This window comes from Coenobita brevimanus, chromosome 71 (assembly GCF_032717465.1).
Source record: "Coenobita brevimanus isolate Jiangsu-jjx chromosome 71, ASM3271746v2, whole genome shotgun sequence".
NCBI lineage: Eukaryota > Metazoa > Arthropoda > Malacostraca > Decapoda > Coenobitidae > Coenobita > Coenobita brevimanus.
In genome coordinates this window covers 4,662,001-4,686,674 of record NC_137024.1, presented here as the reverse complement: position 1 = coordinate 4,686,674, position 24,674 = coordinate 4,662,001, and the positions used below count along the sequence as shown (strand labels likewise).

The following is a 24,674-nucleotide window of genomic DNA, read 5'->3' as shown; positions in this document are numbered from 1 at the left end:
ATCTTAGACCCTTATGAAGCCCTTTAAAAGACCTTATTTACTGAAATTTAAAAAGTCGTCTTGGGTTTTTTACCTAAGGAATAATTGCACCGAGTCTGAAGCGAGGTGGTGAAGAAATATTGGAATGGAATCAAACTGCAAAGTGTTTGAAAGAAGAGACAGACAGACACAGACAGACAGACAGACAGAAACTGAGCATATATGCCTTTTGTATTATTCTCGCATACCATCAGTGTTTGAGGCTCAGTAATAATAACCTGTACAAAACGTAATAGTCACGTATAAATTATAAGAACCAACAATTTTCTTTGAGCACAGACGCCTCAGAATCTGCCACTGTATTCCTAGTCACAGCAGTCGTGTCTCTTGGAAGAACTTCTAACTCGCAACGGAACATTCCTACCAATGATGAAGTACACAGCTTTCTGATTCTGATTCTGATTTAACCCATGCCTGGAGGGACGTTGCAGCCAGGATTACACACTTAATGAAAACTCGCCATTGTTAAGGTGGGATTTTTAAGCTTTGTTCGAGTGTAGGGTGAACAGTTTGCGATGACACTGTTACTCGTGCACTCAAGAAAAGCTTCAACAACACATCTTCATTTGGTGCAAAATCCTGGCTGTGAGTTTTTTCCATCCAGGGGTAGGATTAAGGGGGTGAACTGAAACTATGGCTTAACGAATGTGCGTTTATGAGCCATGGTTCGCCGACACTTTCCTGCCAGCAGTGTGTCTTGCCTTACACATGTCTCATTTCCCCTTGAACGTCATATAGGAACCTTCCCTTTTAAACTGTTTTCTTGTGCGTGTCATTTTTCTAGCACAAAAATACCTCATTATAACACCATCCATGGCCCTAACCTGCGGGGTAGTGTACAGGTAAACATATAATCATGGTAGTACCTCACATAACCAGATGCTTCAAGACCAGCAACTGTATCATGGAGTGCGGCGCCTTTGGTCTCTGGCAGCAGGCAGGTGACGAAGGCAGCAAGCAAGGAAGTGCAGCCCAGGACTATAGATGGCGCTGACCCCCACACACTTCGCTGCATACGAAAGATGAAGGTTTACAACTTTACATTAATACCGTCGATTTTACGACCAAATCCCAAACTATACTAAAGAGTGAACAGGGACAGTGGGGAAACAAATAGGAAGCCAGTCCAAGAACTGAACTCGAGTTATGAATTTATGATCTAGGTCTCTACTTTGGTTCTAGGCTTCAAGAGGCTGTAGTAATGAACACTTTGGCCAAAAGTCTCATGACTGGTACGGGAATCTAAACCAGGACTTCTAACTTGTGGGCCAATAATGTTTCTGATCACATCGACCACATCCCAAAACCCTCTAGGCCCTACAGAACATTCATCACTGCCGACACCCAGGAAATCCCTTCTTACGAGGAACAAGGAGACTTACAAACTAGTACGCAAACCCTAAGTCACCTTACATCAACTCATACTGGGTCAGAAAAACAACAAATAGGCAATCTTTCCACTCAGTAACAACACACACCTCCTTCACTCCAGAAGAGACACGTAACATTATCAAGAAAATAACGAACTCTGCAAGGAAATCAAGACAGACAAATTGAAAGGTACTGTCATGTCCACGTTAAATTAGCTTAAAGTTACCTTTTTTTCCAATTTGAATGCTGAACTGTTAGAAAATCAACACTAGAAACTAATTTTAGTCACGAAGAAGTGCTATGGCATGGACGTACAGCAGTAAAATGGTTTATCTCACCACTAAGTTATGGGAAATATTTTGCCGAAAAACGAAAATCTCCGCCAAATCAGACTTTATACACACGATATTAGAAAATTTAAATAGGCAAACTGAGACATACTGCTTTGACCAACGACCAGAGAAGCTTTAATAATGTTTCAGATTTGGGTAGCAGGGGGTAAGAGGATTCAATAAATGCCATGAACTGAACCTCGGCATGAACGGAACTCGATCAGTATCACCATCATCATCATCATCATCATCATCATCATCAAAAAAAAAAAGAGAGAGAGACAGAGAGAGAGAGAGAGAGAGAGAGAGAGAGAAAGTAAGAAGGTTGGAGAAGTATCAAATGCATGTACGGAAAAACAGACCACACAACCCATCCTCACATCAGCCAAGCTCGGGTTCATGTCAGAGGTCTAATCATCTCAACTTTATTTTTCTGTATGGATACACTTCACGGTAATCTGCCAAACAGCCTTAAACAAGATCAATAAACCCTGTAGGCCTATGCGTCACACTAGGAAAATCGTGAAAGGAAAATGAAAGCTCAAGATACTAACCAACGAGTCGACGAGGAAAGGAGAAATGGTGGACCCCAATTTGGACATCATGGAAGCCGTACCCATACCCCTTGTTCGCACCTCAGTAGGGAAGAGTTCAGTGAGGTGCAGGTAAACGATCTGAAAGGCTGCAGACAGAGTTAGCTTCCCCACCAGAGCCAGCGCCATCATCAGCCAACTAATTCCTGAAATCAAAATCCACACTTATCTCTTGTAGGACTATTGCCATCAGAAACTTCATTGTTCATCTATCATCATCATCATCATTTCCACTATGGATGGAGAAGTAGACAGAAGAAAATGTACAAAATGGGATAAGTATCAATAGTAAGTTTAGTGAAATGAGCCACGCAGTCACTCACACAAACTCCAAACCCCAGGATTCCTAACACCATCTTACAAGCCTAAACATCTGCATATATATATATATATATATATATATATATATATATATATATATATATACATATATATATATATATATATATATATTGTTACGGAACAGAGAAAGATAACGTACACTTTCAGTGAGAATGCTAAAAATCACTACTGTCCCGTAAAGTTCCAGGTTCAAAACAAAGAGTTAGGTAAAATTACAAGTTAAAGTTTAATGCACAAACTAACAACAAAACATTCAGAACTCATAAGGATAATGTAATGGCAAATAAACAGGTTAAATATATGGTTAACTGCAATAGCCTCTATTAACACGAAATTAGCAAGAGTAAATTTATCTAAGTCAGCCCTGATAAAATGAGATACCAGATAATACTCAGTGAATGCCAGATAAATTATTACAGATACAAACTATTATCAAAAATGACTGACAAAGAACCCTACATAAATTACAAAATTCACTAGGCCTACAAATTAAACTTATGCTATACAGTACAAGAAAAAATGCAACAACAGTTATACTCAAATTACACACAGCTGCTAGATGGTTGGAGACTTCTTGAGCACTCACAATAATAATATCTGTACAGGGGAGGACAGAGATGTGAACAAAATGAGGAGCAGATCTAAGTGGCAATGATGCAGAGAATGAGCTCATTATATAGGGGCCAGCAGAGCTTGATACAACTTGTAATAAGGACGCGCAAATGAAGCGATGGGGACAAACGGTCGACAATCCCGCACTGAATAACAGAAAGGACGACTTACTCTACTATAACGGTAGAAGGGGGGGACTGAGGCAGAACACGCTCGTGATCAAACATGCAGCATACTGTGCGTTAAAATTACACAAAGGATGATGAAATCATAGGCTATGTAACACCTCCCCACAAAGAAAAAAGAAATTTACAAAGGAAATTTCTTATTACTCTAAAACAATCTGTACATGGCATTACAGACCATCCAAAGGTCTTTCCTAATGTTACAAAAAATGAGATCTCCCTAGCACGTTCAGTCATAGGTACTTGCCAGTATCCCTTTAACAAATCAAACTTACTTATGTACCTAGCCTTTCCGATCTTGTCTATGCAATCTTCCACGCGAGGGAGAGGGTAAGTGTCTGTTTTGGTTATCTGATTAACACGTCTGTAGTCGATGCAAAGCCGCTGTGACCCACCTAGCTTAGGGACTAGAGTGACAGGAGAACTCCACTCGCTCTGACAGGGCTCAATCATCTTGTGGTCCAACAGGTAGCCAAGCTCCTTCTGGATGAGAGGAACTTTCACTGGGTTCACACGGTAAGGAGGCAGTTTAATTGGCTTTGCGTCTCCAACATCGACATCATGCATCAACACAGTGGTTCTTCCTGGAGTAGCACGGAACACTTGCGGGTACTCCTGCAGTAATGCCGAAAACTCCTGCCTTTCCTTGGGTGGTAGATGAGAAAGCTTAGTCTGGAGATCATTCATGATATCAGGATTCTTCCCCAAACTATCACTCAGGCTCATACTGCATGGGAGAACTTCACTTGCAGACTCGGGTGGAACAGCTACAGTGCAGACTGGATTATTTTCGTCCCGCCTGTGATATAACTTTAGCATGTTGATGTGACATAGTTGCTTGTTCTTTCTACGATCTGGTGTGGCGATGACATAGTTGACATCACTGAGTTTCTTCTCCACGAAATAAGGGCCACTAAACTTGGCTTGAAGAGGTTGCCCATGAACTGGTAGCAGAATCAAAACCTGATCTCCTGGCTGAAAGTGGCGTAACCTGGACTTCTTATCATACCAAGTCTTCATCTTCTCCTGAGCAGCTCCTAAATTCTCTCTCGCCAGCTGTAAAGCAGTGGACAGCCGTTCTTTGAAATTCATCACATACTCCAACAGGTTGACGTCATCTTCCTCCGACAGCCAGCATTCCTTGAGTAACTTAAGGGGTCCTCTTACTTCATGGCCAAACAGTAGTTCAAAAGGTGAGAAGCCCAGTGATTCATTTGGAGATTCTCTTGCAGCAAACACAACGAATGGAAGACCTTTATCCCAGTCTTTCTGATGTTCCAAACAGTATTTCTTGAGCATCGATTTGAGTGTTTGATGATATCTCTCCAACGCTCCTTGGGTCTGGGGATGGTAAGCTGAAGACGTGATCTGGGTGATGCCCAACTCTTTCAGAGACTGCTTGAAAACGTTTGACATGAAATTACTTCCCCGGTCTGACTGTACCTCCTTAGGCAGACCAAACTTTGTGAAGAACCCCAGCATTTCCTTAACCACGTTCTTTGCTGAGATGTTTCTAAGTGGAATGGCTTCAGGATAACGAGTAGCCATGTCAATCATGGTCAACACATAAGAAAATCCTGAAGAAGTCTTAGGAAGAGGGCCCACAATATCCACCAACACACTGGTGAAAGGCGACTCAAAAGGAGGAATGGGAACTAGAGGTGCAACCTTTTCGGTCTGATTACACTTCCTCACAACTTGACAGGTGTGACAAGACTTACAATACCAGGAAACATCCCTGAAGATACCTGGCCAGTAGAAGTGTTTCAAAATGCGTGCCACAGTCTTCCTCACTCCAAGGTGTCCTGCCAAACTGGAATCATGAGCCACTCTAATGATATCCTGCCTACAAACACGAGGGATGACAACTTGATGTACAACCTCCCATTCACAGTCGGCTGATGCTGTTGGGGGTCTCCACTTCCTCATAAGTACTCCTGACTTTACATAATAACAAGTAGAAGCACCGGCTGACTCTTCCTCACTGCAAGCAGAGTTAGCTAGACCTTTCAACTCAGGGTCAGCAACCTGCAACTCAACCAACTCTTGACGAGACAAATTATCAACACTACGGGGTACTGCCTCATCTGGTGAGTGGTCCAAATTAGCAAGAAAAGTGTCAGCTAGGATAACATCATCATCATCATTATCCTCTAAATCACCAGTAACTTTAGACTTAGCCCTAGTGACAGCACATGCAGGGAACACATCAGGGACATCACAATCCTGGGTCGCAGCCACTGGCTCACTAGACAACTGAGGAGCTGGACACACTTGACTTCCACCAATATCATTTCCAAGTAAGAAAGTTACACCTGACATTGGGAGTGTCTCAACCAACCCAACCATAACGGAACCATTAACAAAACCAGACTCTAAATTCACTCTGCACAGAGGAACAGAGAAGTAATTATTCCCTACACCTTGTAAGATTACAGTTTCATCAGAGGAATTAACATTAGAGCCTAGAACACTGGTCAGCATAAGGGATTGGCAAGCACCTGTATCACGATATATTTTAACTGATTTCCTGTCATTACTGTCTAGAGGACTGACAAAACCATCAGACAGGAAATTAGCACATGAACTCTTGAGAGTGTCACCCACGTTACTGCTCAAAAGAGGAGCTCCATCATGAGAATTTAAGTTACCCCTCAAAGCAGGTTCAGTTAACTCAGTTAAAGAATTCTGGGAACTCTCAAGAGTGGACACTAGACCAATTGACTGAATATTTAAAGACTCCTTTTTGTTCACATCACGCTGTCTCCTGAAACATCTCTCCGTAGTATGACCAAGCTTACTACAATAAGTACATTTACTTTTCTGAAATCTAGAGGTGAAGCTGGTATTTACTTCCTGAGAAACATCATCCTTATTCTCTTTCCTGTTACCTGTACTCTGAGTAGAGGCAACGTACTTACTCTCAGCTTTCCCTTTTTCTCTAGAATATCTCTTGTGAGTGAGAACATACTCATCAGCTAAAACTGCAGCATCAGACAAATTATCTATTCTTTTCTCATCAAGATATAGGCTTACATCTTTACTAATACACCTTTTGAAATCCTCCAGCAAAATCATCTGCTTAAATTTACCAAAATCAGAATCCACATTCTTAGAATTTAACCACTGCTCTAACAAATCTTCTTTGATTCTTGCATACTCAACATGGGATTGCTTATCTTGCTTGTAAGTTGTCCTAAATTTTACTCTATAGGCTTCAGGAACAAGCTCATAGGCCTTAAGAATCAAGCTCTTTACTACATCATAATTATCAGACTGATCCTGAGGCAAAGATGCATAAGTTACTTGAGCTTTACCGGTGAGAACAGTTTGAAGGAGTACTGGCCAATACTCCTTAGGCCAATTAAAACCTGTAGCTACCCTCTCAAACAACTGAAAATACTTTGTTAAATCAGATTCATTAAAAGGAGGGACAAGTTTAACATTTTTAGCCACATCAAAATCATCAGAGTTAGATGATCCAGTTCCACATTGTTTCATGCGATACTCATGGTCTGCCTGAATCCTAGCAAGTTCAACTTGTGCGTGAAACTCAGCCTCCTTAGCACGGGCCTCCTGCAGGGCTAGCTGTAACTTAGCTAATTCAATCTGCGTTTGCTCATTTGGAGGAGTTACATTAAACAAACTTTCATTAATCATGTCAACAATTTGATCTTTAGAATGATGAGAGCGAACAGCAATTCCCAATTGTTGAGCAACAAGCTTAAGTTCATTCTTTGTTCTGTTTTCTATATCACACACTGTTTGCACATTTGACAAAAAATCTTTGGCTTCATCAAGTGTAGAAATAGTAGCCATCATGAATATATCACAGTCACAAAATATCAAACAATATCCTTATGATAATATCCTGAATATCCTGATATGAGGTCGCCAAATTTATGTTACGGAACAGAGAAAGATAACGTACACTTTCAGTGAGAATGCTAAAAATCACTACTGTCCCGTAAAGTTCCAGGTTCAAAACAAAGAGTTAGGTAAAATTACAAGTTAAAGTTTAATGCACAAACTAACAACAAAACATTCAGAACTCATAAGGATAATGTAATGGCAAATAAACAGGTTAAATATATGGTTAACTGCAATAGCCTCTATTAACACGAAATTAGCAAGAGTAAATTTATCTAAGTCAGCCCTGATAAAATGAGATACCAGATAATACTCAGTGAATGCCAGATAAATTATTACAGATACAAACTATTATCAAAAATGACTGACAAAGAACCCTACATAAATTACAAAATTCACTAGGCCTACAAATTAAACTTATGCTATACAGTACAAGAAAAAATGCAACAACAGTTATACTCAAATTACACACAGCTGCTAGATGGTTGGAGACTTCTTGAGCACTCACAATAATAATATCTGTACAGGGGAGGACAGAGATGTGAACAAAATGAGGAGCAGATCTAAGTGGCAATGATGCAGAGAATGAGCTCATTATATAGGGGCCAGCAGAGCCTGATACAACTTGTAATAAGGACGCGCAAATGAAGCGATGGGGACAAACGGTCGACAATCCCGCACTGAATAACAGAAAGGACGACTTACTCTACTATAACGGTAGAAGGGGGGGACTGAGGCAGAACACGCTCGTGATCAAACATGCAGCATACTGTGCGTTAAAATTACACAAAGGATGATGAAATCATAGGCTATGTAACAATATATATATATATATATATATATATATACAGTACATCCCCACAGTACGCGAGTTCGGAGTAGCGATCCCCCTTGTACGGGAGGACGTTTTTTTTTTTTAAAGTGTATTTTTTATTAGTATGCGAATCGAACTCCTTGTAAGCGAGACGGGCAGCAAAGAGTGCCCCCAATCCGGGGTTACCCCGAGTACGCGACATTACCCCCCCAAGAAGTGATAACGGTTGCCTATGCTCTGCACACCTTGTGCAGCAAGTGGACGAGGCCGACGCAGAGCAGGAGATAGCAGCAGAAGAGGCAGCAACACCAGTGATGGAGAGTGAAGATTTGACCATGATGGAGATCAGCAGGGTACTGTGTGCCCTTAATAGATTCAAGGAAGAATTCAAGGACATCGAACGCTCTCAGTTGCGGGTGGAGGAGGTGATGTCTTCATTGGACAAAACCTTCTGCTACTACACCGACAAGCACAACCAGGAAGTAAACAGACAGAAGCAAACCCTCATCACCCGTTTCCTTCGGATTGAACAAAGTGAGGAATTACTCCAACATCAGAAGAGCCATATCCTGAGGAGGATCAAGAGGATGAAGCGATGTCTGAGGTGTCACAAATAGACTTTGAAAGAATTTATGAACGAAGTGAGTGCATGAGGGAGTGAAAGTATCGAAAGTGCCGGTGATGAAAGTGGTGAGGAAGGTGGTGTGTTGGGTGGTGTGGTGGGTGATGCAGGAGATGCACGCTAGGTGCCTCATCCTGCCTTGGATCCTCTTCTTACCTCCATCAAAGCCGTTGTCCTCTTGGGTTAAGGTGAGCAGCCATATTCTTGTTGTTTAGTTAAGCCATATCCTTGTTGATTTACCTAGTAAAGCCATAATCTTGTTGGTTTACTTTATCTTAGGTAATATGTCTTAGTTTCCTTGTACAGTACAATACTTAGGTCTGAAAGGCGTTTCAAGGGTTGCCCATGAAGGGGGGGTGCCGCCTATGTGTAATTTTTCCCATAAGTTTATGTATTCACAGTACGCAAATTCCTAGTATGCGACGTCCTCTGCCACCCATATAGGCGCGTACTAGGGGGATGTACTGTATCCCCATATATATATATATATATATATATATATATATATATATATATATATATATATATATATATATATATATATATATATATATTCCTTTAGATTGTATTCATATGTACCTGTAATTCAGTTAGACCATTAACTATCAAATGGAAAAAAATATTGTGAAATCCACACCCTATCTAACTCATCCAGGTAAGTCAAGCCTCTGTTAATACGCCAGCTTCCCCAACTTCCCTCTCTCTCCTTCTCACCCGTTCTTTATCCTATCATTACACATTTTTATTTAGTTTACCATTCCTCCCCTCACCTTCAACCTTCTTCGCATCTAGCTGCATCACCAACTTTCCTTCATCCATTCTCTTCATACAATCTAAAGTACATCTCTTCCACTCCGTTTTGAACATACTTCCTTGCTCTACATCCTTCGCTAATTACGTTGTTTCTTAGGCTAGCTACTTTACACGCTTCATGTATAATCCTCAACAGTCACATTTTCACGGCTCTTACTCCTGTCTTTTCACGATATTGCCTGACTAAGCTTTCACACCTGAATGTTAAATCTCAGTAGTGCTATTTCGTTAAGCATCCCTCCTGCATCTCAAATATTGAGATCTCTTTCTGTATCAAGGTTTTCATAGTACATGTAATTTTTCTCCCCTGAACCGCTCTAATCTTCACCCCCTTTGTGTGACTGACAAGGAAAGCACAAGACAAACTCTCAGACAGGGACATGCATCTGCCCACCACATTTCCAAGTCCCAGTTTAAGCTCTAAGTGCAGACTGAAAAAACAAAAAACAAAACAAAACAAAAACAGTCAGAAGGCCAAGCAGTCGAACCTGGGACCTCTTAGTTTCGAGCCAAGTTTTACTCAGATTATATGTCCGCCACTCCACATTTCCTTTAAGTAACAATCAGCATTCTTAGACGGTCTCAATGGTCAACGTATTAATCCAGGTCCCTGTACATTTACCCTTCATTATTATTACTACACCGAAGTGCTTGAACTCACTCACCAGTTCGTCTCTCCATTTATTAGCACGTCACATTGTCAGCCTGTCTTCACAACCATCACAAACCCCTTACTTATACTGTACTTAGTTTTAAATCAAGCTGTTTACAGATATTCACAGCCAGTCTACAAAGATCAGTTCACTAATGGCAAGCAACAGAACATGATTTGTATACAGTATTCCATTCTATTTCCCCCCCCCCAAAAAAAAAAAAAACTAAAGGTACCACAAGGCATTAACAACTCTGGTTTTGGATTTTGTTGATATTCCTCACCGTTTGTGCGTGAGGGTCCAAACAACGGCTATTGTGGTGCGATGCAAGTACGCGGTCGACTTTTCCAGAAGATATACTATAGGGTTGTTAAGTACTCTTGTTTTTGGATTTTTTTCTCTTTCACCATGTATTCGTGATACCACGCACAAACCGCACACCATAGACAGACAGACAGACTTGAACTTAGGATTATGGAAATACCTGTATCTATCTACTTGTCTATCTATCCATTTCTCCATCCATCTGTCTAAATAGATATATAGACAGAAACGGATTTGTATGTATATTACAACGGCGTACCCCAAAGTTAGGAGTTGATCGGCATGCGTGTCTGTCTGTCTGTGAACAAAATAACTCAAACCGTTTTTATACATTTTTAAGGAAACTTGGTGGAAGAACAAAAGTTTGGTGGGAGAACAAAAGGTCAGGGTCACAGGGCTGTCCAACGCTGACCTAGCAAATCAGATTACACAGTGTTCTTCCAATTTAGACCAGAATTGGAGGAAAGGTTGCCGGTAAAGCAAGAATGATGTGATTCAGTTTTGAAAATAAATAGTTACAGGTCAAGGTCACAGGGCCAGGTCAAAGTTACACCCCTGTGTGTCAGATAAAATAAATGACAGTTCTGATCCGATTTTAATCACAGTTAATGGAAGGGTTGAGGGTTAGGCTAGGAGTCTTTTCTTTTTAGAACAATAGGTCAAGAGCTAAGATCAAAGGGCAAGAGAAATTTTTTGTCCGATTCAGATTAAACTTTGTGGAAGTGTTAAGGATAAGGCAAGATTAAATGGATTTTTTTTTTTTTAGAACAATCACTCACAGGTCAAGTTCACGGATCAAGGTCAAATTTAAGGTTACAGGGTACGGTCAGCTCGAACCCTTTTGATCTTATATGAATCAAACCCCCCAGGGGCGTACCTAGAGATTTGGGGGCCCGGGAGGCTAGTTTCTTTGCAGGGACCCCCTCCGGAAGGGGGCCCCGCTGAAGAATCTAGCCCCCCTCATTCTCAACATGTATCTAATATCTCAGCCGGGATTGTCGGGACGATAATATATATATATATATATATATATATATATATATATATATATATATATATATATATTGTTACATAGCCTATGATTTCATCATCCTTTGTGTAATTCTAACGTACAGTGTGCTGCATGTTTGATCACGAGCGTGTTCTGCCTCAGTCCCCCCCTTCTACCGTTATAGTAGAGTAAGTTGTCCTTTCTGTTGTTCAGAGCGGGATTTTCAGCTCTTTGTCCCCTATGGCTTCATTTGCGCGTCCTTCTTACAAGTTGTATCAAGCTCTGCCGGCCCCTATATGATGAGCTCAGTCTCTGCATCATTGCCACTTAGATCTACTCCTCATTTTGTTCACATCTCTGTCCTCCTCTGTACAGTTATTGTTGTGAGTGCTCAGGGAGTCTCCAACCATCTAGCAGCTGTGTAATTTGAGTATAACTGTTGTTGCATTTTTTCTTGTGCTGTGTAGCATAGGGTTAATTCTTAGGCCTAGTGAGGTTTTTTTGTGATTTATGTAAAGGTTCTTTTTGTCAGTCATTTTTGATAATATTTTGTATCTGTAATAATATATCTTGCATTAACTGAGCATTACCCGGTGTATTTTCATTTATCAGGGCTGACTTAGATAAATTTACTCTTGCTAATTTCGTGTTAATAGAGGCTATTGATTTAACCATATATTTAACCAGTTTTTTGCCATTACATTATCCTTATGAGTCCTGAATGTTTTGTTGTTAGTTTGAGCATTAAACTTTAACTTGTAATTTTACCTAACTCTTTGTTTTGAACCTGGAACTTTACGGGACAGTAGTGATTTTTAGTATTCTCACTTAAAGTGTACATTATCTTTCTCTGTTCCGTAACATAAATTTGGCGACCTCGCCAGGATATTCAGGATATTATCATAAGGATATTGCTTGATATTTTGTGACTGTGATTTATTCATGATGTCTACTATTACTACGCTTGATGAAACCAAAGATTTTTTTCAAATGTGCAAACAGTGTGTGATGTAGAAAACAGAACAAAGAATGAACTTAAGCTTGTTGCTCAACAATTGGGAATTGCTGTTCGCTCTCATCATTCTAAAGATCAAATTGTTGACATGATTAATGAAAGCTTGTTTAATGTAACTCCTCCAAATGAGCAAACGCAGATTGAAATAGCTAAGTTACAGCTAGCCCTGCAGGAGGCTCGTGTGAAGGAAGCTGAATTTCAAGCACGTGCTAAGGAGGCTGAGTCTCAGGCTAAGGAGGCTTGTGTTAAGGAGGCTGAATTTCAGGCAAATGCTCGTATTCAAGAGGCACAGGTACAGGATCAGGCACAAATTGAACTTGCTAGGATTCAGGCAGACCATGAGTATCGCATGAAACAAGGTGGAACTGGATCATCTAGCTCTGATGATTTTGATGTGGCTAAAAATGTTAAACTTGTCCCTCCTTTTAATGAATCTGATTTAACAAAGTATTTTCAGTTGTTTGAGAGGGTAGCTACAGGTTTTAATTGGCCCAAAAAGTATTGGCCAGTACTCCTTCAAACTGTTCTCACTGGTAAAGCTCAAGTAACTTATGCATCTTTGCCTCAGGATCAATCTGATAATTATGATGTAGTTAAGAGCTTGATTCTTAAGGCCTATGAGCTTGTTCCTGAAGCCTATAGAGTAAAATTTAGGACAACTTACAAGCAAGATAAGCAATCCCATGTTGAGTATGCAAAAATCAAAGAAGATCTGTTAGAGCAGTGGTTAAATTCTAAGAGTGTGGATTCTGATTTTGGTAAATTTAAGCAGATGATTTTGCTGGAGGACTTCAAAAGGTGTATTAGTAAAGATGTAAGCCTATATCTTGATGAGAAAAGAATAGATAATTGGTCTGATGCTGCAGTTTTAGCTGATGAATATGTTCTCACTCACAAGAGATATTCTAAAGAAAAAGGGAAAGCTGAGAGTAAGTACGTTGCCTCTACTCAGAGTACAGGTAACAGGAAAGAGAATAAGGATGATGTTTCTCAGGAAGTAAATACCAGCTTCACCTCTAGATTTCAGAAAAGTAAATGTACTTATTGTAGTAAGCTTGGTCATACTACGGAGAGATGTTTCAGGAGACAGCGTGATGTGAACAAAAAGGAGTCTTTAAATACTCAGTCAATTGGTCTAGTGTCCACCCTTGAGAGTTCCCAGAATTCTTTAACTGAGTTAACTGAACCTGCTTTGAGTGGTAACTTAAATTCTCATGATGGACTCCTCTTTTGAGCAGTAACGTGGGTGACACTCTCAAGAGTTCATGTGCTAATTTCCTGTCTGATGGTTTTGTCAGTCCTCTAGACAGTAATGACAGGAAATCAGTTAAAATATATCGTGATACAGGTGCTTGCCAATCCCTTATGCTGACCAGTGTTCTAGGCTCTAATGTTAATTCCTCTGATGAAACTGTAATCTTACAAGGTGTAGGGAATAATTACTTCTCTGTCCCTCTGTGCAGAGTGAATTTAGAGTCTGGTTTTGTTAATTGTTCCGTTATGGTTGGGTTGGTTGAGACACTCCCAATGTCAGGTGTAACTTTCTTACTTGGAAATGATATTGGTGGAAGTCAAGTGTGTCCAGCTCCTCAGTTGTCTAGTGAGCCAGTGGCTGCGTCCCAGGATTGTGATGTCCCTGACGTGTTCCCTGCATGTGCTGTCACTAGGGCTAAGTCTAAAGTTACTGGTGATTTAGAGGATAATGATGATGATGATGTTATCCTAGCTGACACTTTTCTTGCTAATTTGGACCACTCACCAGATGAGGCAGTACCCCGTAGTGTTGATAATTTGTCTCGTCAAGAGTTGGTTGAGTTGCAGGTTGCTGACCCTGAGTTGAAAGGTCTAGCTAACTCTGCTTGCAGTGAGGAAGAGTCAGCCGGTGCTTCTACTTGTTATTATGTAAAGTCAGGAGTACTTATGAGGAAGTGGAGATCCCCAACAGCATCAGCCGACTGTGAATGGGAAGTTGTACATCAAGTTGTCATCCCTCGTGTTTGTAGGCAGGATATCATTAGAGTGGCTCATGATTCCAGTTTGGCAGGACACCTTGGAGTGAGGAAGACTGTGGCACGCATTTTGAAACACTTCTACTGGCCAGGTATCTTCAGGGATGTTTCCTGGTATTGTAAGTCTTGTCACACCTGTCAAGTTGTGGGGAAGTGTAATCAGACCGATAAGGTTGCAACTCTAGTTCCCATTCCTCCTTTTGAGTCGCCTTTCACCCATGTGTTGGTGGATATTGTGGTCCCTCTTCCTAAGACTTCTTCAGGATTTTCTTATGTGTTGACCCTGATTGATATGGCTACTCGTTATCCTGAAGCCATTCCGCTTAGAAATATCTCAGCAAAGAACGTGGTTAAGGAAATGGTAGGGTTCTTCACAAAGTTTGGTCTGCCCAAGAAGGTACAGTCAGACCGGGGAAGTAATTTCATGTCAAACGTTTTCAAGCAGTCTCTGAAAGAGTTGGGCATCACCCAGATCACGTCTTCAGCTTACCATCCCCAGACCCAAGGAGCGTTGGAGAGATATCATCAAACACTCAAATCGATGCTCAAGAAATACTGTTTGGAACATCAGAAAGATTGGGATAAAGGTCTTCCATTCGTTGTGTTTGCTGCAAGAGAATCTCCAAATGAATCACTGGGCTTCTCACCTTTTGAACTACTGTTTGGCCATGAAGTAAGAGGACCCCTTAAGCTACTCAAGGAATGCTGGCTGTCGGAGGAAGATGACGTCAACCTGCTGGAGTATGTGATGAAGTTCAAAGAACGGCTGTCCACTGCTTTACAGCTGGCGAGAGAGAATTTAGGAGCTGCTCAGGAGAAGATGAAGACTTGGTATGATAAGAAGTCCAGGTTACGCCACTTTCAGCCAGGAGATCAGGTTTTGATTCTGCTACCGGTGCATGGGCAACCTCTTCAAGCCAAGTTTAGTGGTCCTTATTTCGTGGAGAAGAAACTCAGTGATGTCAACTATGTCATCGCCACACCAGATCGTAGAAAGAACAAGCAACTTTGTCACATCAACATGCTAAAGTTATATCACAGGCGGGACGAAAATAATCCAGTCTGCACTGTAGTTGTTCCATCCGAGTCTGCAAGTGAAGTTCTCCCATGCAGTATGAGCCTGAGTGATAGTTTGGGGAAGAATCCTGATGTCATGAATGATCTCCAGACTAAGCTTTCTCATCTACCTCCTGAGGAAAGGCAGGAGTTTTTGGCATTACTGCAGGAGTACCCGCAAGTGTTCCGTGCCACTCCAGGAAGAACCATTGTGTTGATGCATGATGTTGATGTTGGAGACGCAAAGCCAATTAAACTGCCTCCTTACCGTGTGAACCCAGTGAAAGTTCCTCTCATCCAGAAGGAGCTTGGCTACCTGTTGGACCACAAGATGATTGAGCCCTGTCAGAGCGAGTGGAGTTCTCCTGTCACTCTAGTCCCTAAGCCAGGCGGGTCACAGCGGCTTTGCATCGACTACAGACGTGTTAATCAGATAACCAAAACAGACACTTACCCTCTCCCTCGCGTGGAAGATTGCATAGACAAGATCGGAAAGGCTAGGTACATAAGTAAGTTTGATTTGTTAAAGGGATACTGGCAAGTACCTATGACTGAACGTGCTAGGGAGATCTCATGTTTTGTAACATTAGGAAAGACTTTTGCATGTTCTGTAATGCCATATACAGATTGTTTTAGAGTAATAAGAAATTTCCATTGTAAATTTCTTTTTTCTTTGTGGGGAGGTGTTACATAGCCTATGATTTCATCATCCTTTGTGTAATTCTAACGTACAGTGTGCTGCGTGTTTGATCACGAGCATGTTCTGCCTCAGTCCCCCCCTTCTACCGTTATAGTAGAGTAAGTCGTCCTTTCTGTTGTTCAGAGCGGGATTTTCAGCTCTTTGTCCCCTATGGCTTCATTTGCGCGTCCTTCTTACAAGTTGTATCAAGCTCTGCTGGCCCCTATATAATGAGCTCAGTCTCTGCATCATTGCCACTTAGATCTACTCCTCATTTTGTTCACATCTCTGTCCTCCTCTGTACAGTTATTGTTGTGAGTGCTCAGGAAGTCTCCAACCATCTAGCAGCTGTGTAATTTGAGTATAACTGTTGTTGCATTTTTTCTTGTGCTGTGTAGCACAGGGTTAATTCTTAGGCCTAGTGAGGTTTTTTTGTGATTTATGTAAAAGTTCTTTTTGTTAGTCATTTTTGATAATATTTTGTATCTGTAATAATTTATCTTGCATTAACTGAGCATTACCCGGTGTATTTTCATTTATCAGGGCTGACTTAGATAAATTTACTCTTGCTAATTTCGTGTTAATAGAGGCTATTGCAGTTAACCATATATTTAACCAGTTTTTTGCCATTACATTATCCTTATGAGTCCTGAATGTTTTGTTGTTAGTTTGAGCATTAAACTTTAACTTGTAATTTTACCTAACTCTTTGTTTTGAACCTGGAACTTTACGGGACAGTAGTGATTTTTAGTATTCTCACTTAAAGTGTACATTATCTTTCTCTGTTCCGTAACAATATATATATATATATATATATATATATATATATATATATATATATATATATATATATATATATATATATATATATATATATTAATAAAAAGCTTATAAATTTTTAAGGCTTTTAGGTCCCCCCCCCTCAATTGGGGGCCCGGGGTCAGTTTCAAACAGCCCCCCCCCCCCCGCCCCCCTCAGGTACTCCACTGCTGAACCCCCCTGTTCATGACTCACTAACCTGATTCATTTCTCATCTCTGAAATATACTTCTATAAGCCATTCCTACAACAACAGATTTATCCCATGCTCATTTTTACGCTCATTTAATTCATCTTACGTTTAGTACAAGGTCACACTTACAATCTTCTCCCACTCCACAGCTACAGCTCCGTTTATCCAAGCTTTCTGACATAACTCCAGCAAACATTTCATTCTGCTCTCTTGACTACGTATCATCATCTCTTCATGCACCTCATCAACACCTTCTGCATTTCACTCTCGTCACATCCTTCATCACTTCGACAATGACCTATTTTCCGACACCGTAGAAATTACCCCTGTTGTTACCCTGCTCTGATCTTTATTGTGCAATCTATCAATTTTTCTAGTGTAATCAATCTTTCTAGTGTAATCAATCTTTCTAGTGTAATCAATCTTTCTAGTGTAATCAATCAGTCATTCACTCCCCATGCATCAACAGAACCACTCATGTGTACTGCCCTCGTGCCTAATACGTGAAATGGACTGTGTCATGTCTAAGTTAGTGTGTTTGATACGATACTCCACAGTCATACTTTTTTTAATAAACAATACCCTACACTCATGCTTTATGGCATGGACGATACACTAGAATCATACTTTTGGGAACTGACGATTTTTCGTAACCATAACTTTTGGAATGAACGATACCATATAATCAGACTGTTTTAAAGGAACCGTATTCTGTAATCATACTTTTCGGAATGAACGATAACTGTAATCATACTTTTTGCAGTGGTCGATACTCTACACGCATACTTTTTGGGGAGGAACGATTTTCTGTCACCGTACTTTCGACATGAACACTGCTCTTTCACCCTACTTTTCGGAATGAAGGTCGCACTCAGCAAGACGGCCGCGGTGAGGAAGAACAGGACGACGTTGGGGTACCGTCGACCGCAGCGGCCTACGAGAGGGATGGTGAGGGTGCTTCCAGGGACCTCCATAAGCCCGCTCATCACTATGTAGATGTAAGGGCTGGTACTGAAGCTCTCCCCGCCCAGTGACAGCCCGTAGTACCCCATCCCGCACGCCAGAAGCAGGTAGTACACACACAGCGTTATCCTCCGCATTCTCTTCGTTCTGGAACAAACACGTGCACATGTATAGCATTTGTAATATTAACTCTAATCCTTTCCTTACTGTAGCCTATTATTTGTATTTTTCTTTTCTGGAACAAAAATTTACCGCGCACTTCATAGCATCTATAATATTAACTCTAACCCCTTCCTTACTGTAAACTATAAATTGCTTTTTATTCTGGAACAAACAAATATCGTGTACTTTATAGCGGTTGTAATATTAACCCTCAACCCTTGCCCAATTATGAACGTTTTCTTTGGCAGCCTTCGGACGATTTTCTTCAGATCAGGGGAGACTTTCAAAACGGAAGGGTTAGCCATGCCTTCAATAACCCCTTTCTGAATAAAATCGTCTGGGATGTGCATGAGCAAACGAATTAAATAAGTTCCTTGATTCACGGGGTTACGTAGACATGCCGGCGGAATCGGACAGGGACATACTCTACGTAGGTCTGGAGTTTCCGTAACACCTCTTCCTCAGTGATTCATTCTGCACTGTACACCTAAACATCTTTCTGTTAATGGTGCCACTATGGCGGTACTAGAAATATAAAAACTAAGAGAGAAATTCAAGATGTTATAATCTTAATGAATCGCTAAGATAGAGAGGCTACGAAGTCTCCTATGACACACAAAAATACGGTCATTATCTGATGCAAATAGTAAGATCACAGAGGTAAAGGTAAAACTTGGGAGACAAACACTTCATCTCGCTAGGCAACGTTCTGAGTATTTCGTCTCTCACTTCCGGAGGGGTGAAGGAGGAAGGGAAGGCCGAGGGTGAGATGGAGGGACGAAAAGGAGAGATATAAGTGAAAGAGGAGGGTGCGAGGGCAGTCAAATGGTAGAGGCCCAGATCAACACAGGCGATTTCTTTGTAGCCACCCCTTACGGGATTAAGCCGTCTGGTTACGGATACACAAACTTCCAGAGACAACAGAGGTGACTGAGAAAGATATCTCCAGAGTGGAATTCTGTGAAATGGGGCGTTCTTCCAACTCATATTTCCACTGCACGATCGGAAAATCTGTCAATACGTGCACTTCAGATAGCAAAGTCATTAAGCCCTACAACTGCATCATCGTAAAAGTTAATAAATTTGGAATATCAGTTACAAATTTCTCTCAGTAATAGGAGTAAAGAAATGTGCTGACGTACAGACGTGAGACTGAGTGCCGTATGCTTAAACTTGACATCGGAAAGTGGAATGCAGGCCCAAAATTTTTCATGATGATTTTTGAAGTGCGTGATGATGTCGGAACGTACTTGGCCTTCCTATATGGTTGCCAATTGTGTTCTGCAATATGGGATGCAAGCTGGGCACACCTAGACAACCGCAGATGTTTCATAAATGGCCTTCAGTAATTAGTTGTTTGCATTCCACTTTGCGATTGAAGGTTTAAGCATACTACCTTTAGTTTCTGATTCTCTCTCTCTCTCTCTCTCTCTCTCTCTCTCTCTCTCTCTCTCTCTCTCTCTCTCTCTCAGTTACATACAATGACACCTTTTGCACTATGCTAATCCTGCTATTTGTTAGAAGGCAGCCTTAGCCAGAGTCAGGGTTTCACATCGACAGAGACCTTGTTTTTCGGTGCTAATTCGAAACACTAACAAGTTTTTCACAACACTTAATGATGCAGTTCAGTAAAGCTTCATACTACCAATATGCTCTTCACTACACTTACTCATGAAATTCAGTGAAGCTTCGAACCACCAACAAATTCTTCAATACACTTAACAATGCACTTAAAGCTTCGAAGCACTAACAGGTTCTTCACAACACAATCATTCAGTTCAGTGAAGTTTCGAACCACTAACATTTTCTTCACAACACTTACTCATGAAAATCAGTGAAACTTCGAACCACCAACAAATTCTTCATTACACTTAATAATGCACTTAAAGCTTCGAAGCACTAACAGGTTCTTCACAACACAATCATTCAGTTCAGGCTTCGAACCACTAACATTTTCTTCACAACACTTATCATGCAATTCAGAAAAACCGTGAAACATCAACACGTTCTTCAACACACTTGTTGATGCAGTTAAAGCTTCGAAGCACTAACAAGTTCTTCACAACATTAATCATGCAATTCAGTGAAGCTTCAAACCACTAACAACAGGTCAACATTCATTGTGGAAGCCCTGACATAGGACAGCAAAAGAGGGTGAGCAGGAACTATGGCTCACGGGTGTGCCTTACCTGACTAAGATGCTGAACTGCTCCACTATGGTCTTGAGATGGGACATAAATCCTCCTTTCTTGGACACCTCATGACCTCTGGACTGTTGATGGTACAAGGGAGGACACACATTATTAGTGAAGTATTACTGCTGCAATATTGCCGTTGGAATATTACAGCTAGAATATTACTGTTGGAATGTTGGTACAGTAGCTGACAAAAATATCACTCAAAATTTTACTTGTACAGTTACAAAACCCTTATATGACACTGATAAAGTCTGTTAGGTTCCGAATGTCACTTCATTGTCTCGTATAAGTCCTTCACTACAAGAGATCTCTAAACAGCATCAAATCGTCAATTCAGTTGCCAAGGGGGAAAAAAAAAAAAAAAGACCATCGCAGTCAAAGAGCTTAAAAGCAAATGATGTTAAGAGCATGTTCAATTATCATCATGTGTCCAACTTGTCATTCTTACTGCATAATGAGACCTGGGGAAGCGGGGCAGTTCTCACATCCCACAAAGTGTTGTAGTGAAAACATATTGGTGACTCTACAGTACCTCTATCATAATATCCTGCATCAGCGTCCTCAGCTCACGCTCCGGCGGGAGAGAGACTTTGTTCCAGCGGGCGGCCCTCTGAAGCACCCTGAGAGCTTTGGAGTGGCGACCTCGCACGATCAGCCACCTCGGAGACTCATCCAAGAACCTGATGGGAGTTGTCGATGATGCCCAGTTTACTTTTTGATTAGCACTTACCAAACACTATACTCGTTTCACCTTAGCTCGGCCCAGATTTTCGTTCTCTTGCTGTTTATTTCACGTAGCGTAGTGGTAGGAAAAAATGTTTTGGCTCAACATCCTTTCCATAGTAGTTCTTCATGACTAGCATCCTATTCTACTATTAATCTATTGTTACAACTCAGCATTCATGATGGACAAACGGCATTAGGGTAAAAATTGCATAGTGTAATGGGTGTAAGGAATATGTAGTTCGTGGATACCCAATAGCATCTCACTGGTCCATAGTCTCCTTTCATTGTCTCTCATTCATCCCCCTCCATATGAGATACCTTTGTCTTAACCTCTCTCTCTCTCTCTCTCTCTCTCTCTCTCTCTCTCTCTTGTAACATGGGTTTGAGTGAAGCTGTCCTGCCTCAGTGATGTGAGATTAAAAGATGTAAAAGGGGTCCCCACAGGCATGGACACGTGTTTATGGTGAGATCTGTGAGCTTAACTTGTTCTTCACAAAACAATAACTATAATCTAGCTTTAACTATTGGAACGGTCCCACTTCAGCCTGCGTTGAGTGCGGACGTTCTCTGCTCCTCCTGGCGCTTGCTTGTGTATTTCGAAGCTGTTTCTTTGTGTTCGGATTTTTGATATAGTCACCGGCTGCTGTGAGTGTGGGCTGAGTGCTTCGCTAGTGTTCTGTCAAGGCCTTGCCTGGCCCGATGGAGTGTTCGGGGTCGGACGCTGGTTCACTCCTGGAAAATGATTTAGCCATGTCTGACGACGATGCCTCTCCTACCGTGAACCACTGGCCTGAACTGCCTGTGCCTGCCACCTCACAGCCCCTTCAGTCTTTGACCACTCATCATGAGATACAGCCTTCCACCCCGTCCACTTCTAACAAGCGGCCTGTGGACGACTCTCCTGACGGTGAATGTGTGCCTCCTGTCACCAAGACTGCCAAAGGTGACTCATCTGTGCGTGATGTGCCTGTCTGTCTGCCTCCTCAGCTCCTTGCTGGTATTTCTCCCTCTTCCCACTCCCGGCCTTTGTCTCACCGCCCTGCATTTGCCCCGAGAGATGCCTACGTCAAGCTCTCCTTCAGTGGCGACCCTTCCACGGATACGAAGCTGCGATGGTTGTCTTCGGTTAACAGGGCCTTCCAACTACAGCGTGAGCAGGCAGAAGTCAAGATGGCTGCAGTCACCTCCCGGTTTGTCTACATTTCTAGACAAAGAGAGGACATCATTAACAGAGTCTTATCTGGTGAGTTTTTCTTGCTGCCACTCGTTCTTCAGGACTCACCGGAGAGGCCACGTAAGTACCCCAGCTACATCCTCACCCGTTTCCCTGTTGACATTGACCCAAATCTTGCCAAGGGATATCCTGGAGTGTACTCTGCCCGTCGTTTCATGCAGGATGGTTCTCCCATTAACCGGATTGTTGTCGTCTGGAGCCTTCCCGACCCACCTCCGTCAGTTATTAATTTTGACTTCCTTCCCTGTCTTCCACAGTGTGAGGTGCAGAAACTCCATAATGACCAGCCTTGGTGCTACAGATGCTGGGGCGTAGGACACATTTCCCGGTACTGCTCTGCCTGGCCGAAGTATGCCTGGTGTGCGGCTGGCCATGAATCCAGGACGTGTCCTCTCAAGGGTGAGCCGTCACGTCCTGCTGCCTCCATCCACCTCAGAACCCCCACCTCCTCGGGACACGTCTCTGTGGAAGTGTCCACGCTGTTTTCAGCCAGGGGTCAACATGTGGCATGATTGTGCTCGGCGCCGGGCCCCAGTTCGGGCCGTCACTCCCGGGCCACCCCCCCACCACCTCAGTCTGTTCCTCCCACCAGCACTGCCTCGGCTCCTGACCTGGCCCTCCGCAAGGCTGTTGCCTCCCTCATGGCATGATGTACGGCTCTCAAGGACCGCTTTTCTGCTCCTGAAGCCAGGATTGACGGGCTGGTTGCAGCTCATGCCTCTTTGGATAACAAACTCTCCACCTTGGTTGAGGCTCAGCAATGCATCATCTCCACCGTCACCACCCTCACCAACAAGATGGGTACTATCACCTCTCGCATTGAAAAACTCTGTGAGTCATTCCCTTCTGGTTCGTTCTCTAACCCAGGTCGTTCGTCTGCCTCCACTCTCCGGTCACCTTCTTTCAAGCATAAGGTTCGCTCCTGATTACCAGCTAGATGTCATCTCCTGGAACGTCTGTGGTATCACCAATTATGCTAAGCTCGCTCAACTCAAGACCTTTGTTTTTCGACACCACCCTAGTGTTATTTTTCTCCAGGAAGCGTTCCCAGGCCGGCCGATTGCCGCTGGGCAAGCTCCTCCCTTACAGGTTATATTCCGTACGTCCATCTGGTAAGGAATGGCCTGTTGACTTACATACACAGCTCCTTACCACACCGCCTTCTCCGCAACTCCACCGACCCTGACATGACTTTCCAGCTCTTTGAGGTCACACTTGGGGATGGCGTGCTCCAGCTGTGTAATGTCTATTCTGCCCCTGCCAGACTCTCTCTTGAGGCTCTTCCTCCTCCTACAGTGCATGGGGTGGTGTATATGGGAGATTTCAATGCTCGGCATCCTGACTTAGGTGATCGTTCTGGCTCTTACAGTCGTAATGGTCTTCATCTCATTTCTTACATCCACAGGCATCACCTTGCACGCTGGGATACTGGCGGCGCCACTCACTCCCGGGGAGGCACTCTGGATCACGTCATCACGTCTGGCTTGATAGCGTCTCGGGTCCAATGCTCCTCAGTGCCAGCCTTATTCTCTGATCACGTCGCACTTCGATTTCGTTATTCTCTGCCTGCGGCTTCTACTGCTCCTGCTGCTCGTTTACGCATTACTGTGCCCCCTAAGTATTGCCCGACGTACATATCATATATGGCCCAGATGGTACCTACTTTTAATCTTTCTTCACCTGACCAGTTATACTCTGATCTTGTCTCTGCCACTCATGATTTTTACAGGCAGTATGTCTCCCGCCCACATCTGCAGCGCCGCTGTACCACCCACTCCTGGACGCTTGATGCACGTATACAAGAGGCGAAGAAGAAGGCTGAACGTGATGGGCTCTTGTTTCAAGCCAACCCGAATCCTGGCACACTCCATCGTTATCAAACGTCCAGGGATGCACTAGTCGCACTGCAGGAGTGTGTCATTACTGAGTTCTTGCAGCGGTTTATGGACTGTATTAACCAACAGACAAGTGTGGCTTCCATGTGGCACCTCATCCGTCGAGTTGTCAAGAAGACGCCCGCCACTGCTCGCCATCACACTCCCGCTGTCTACGCTCAAAAC

General features: G+C 42.4%; 1 protein-coding gene across 1 annotated transcript in view; it reads right to left on the bottom strand.

The window, feature by feature from the left end:
• Positions 1 to 344: 344 nt before the first annotated feature.
• LOC145406634 (organic anion transporter 3-like) overlaps positions 345 to 24,674 on the bottom strand; it is a 79,712-nt gene continuing 55,382 nt past the window's right edge. The window contains exons 8-13 of the mRNA XM_080277711.1: positions 21,187 to 21,334; positions 20,646 to 20,728; positions 18,182 to 18,441; positions 2,297 to 2,481; positions 864 to 1,048; positions 345 to 453 (exon numbers count right to left, since the gene is read on the bottom strand). Coding sequence (XP_080133837.1) covers positions 345 to 453; positions 864 to 1,048; positions 2,297 to 2,481; positions 18,182 to 18,441; positions 20,646 to 20,728; positions 21,187 to 21,334 — 970 coding nt within the window. The remainder of the gene's footprint in view (positions 454 to 863; positions 1,049 to 2,296; positions 2,482 to 18,181; positions 18,442 to 20,645; positions 20,729 to 21,186; positions 21,335 to 24,674) is intronic.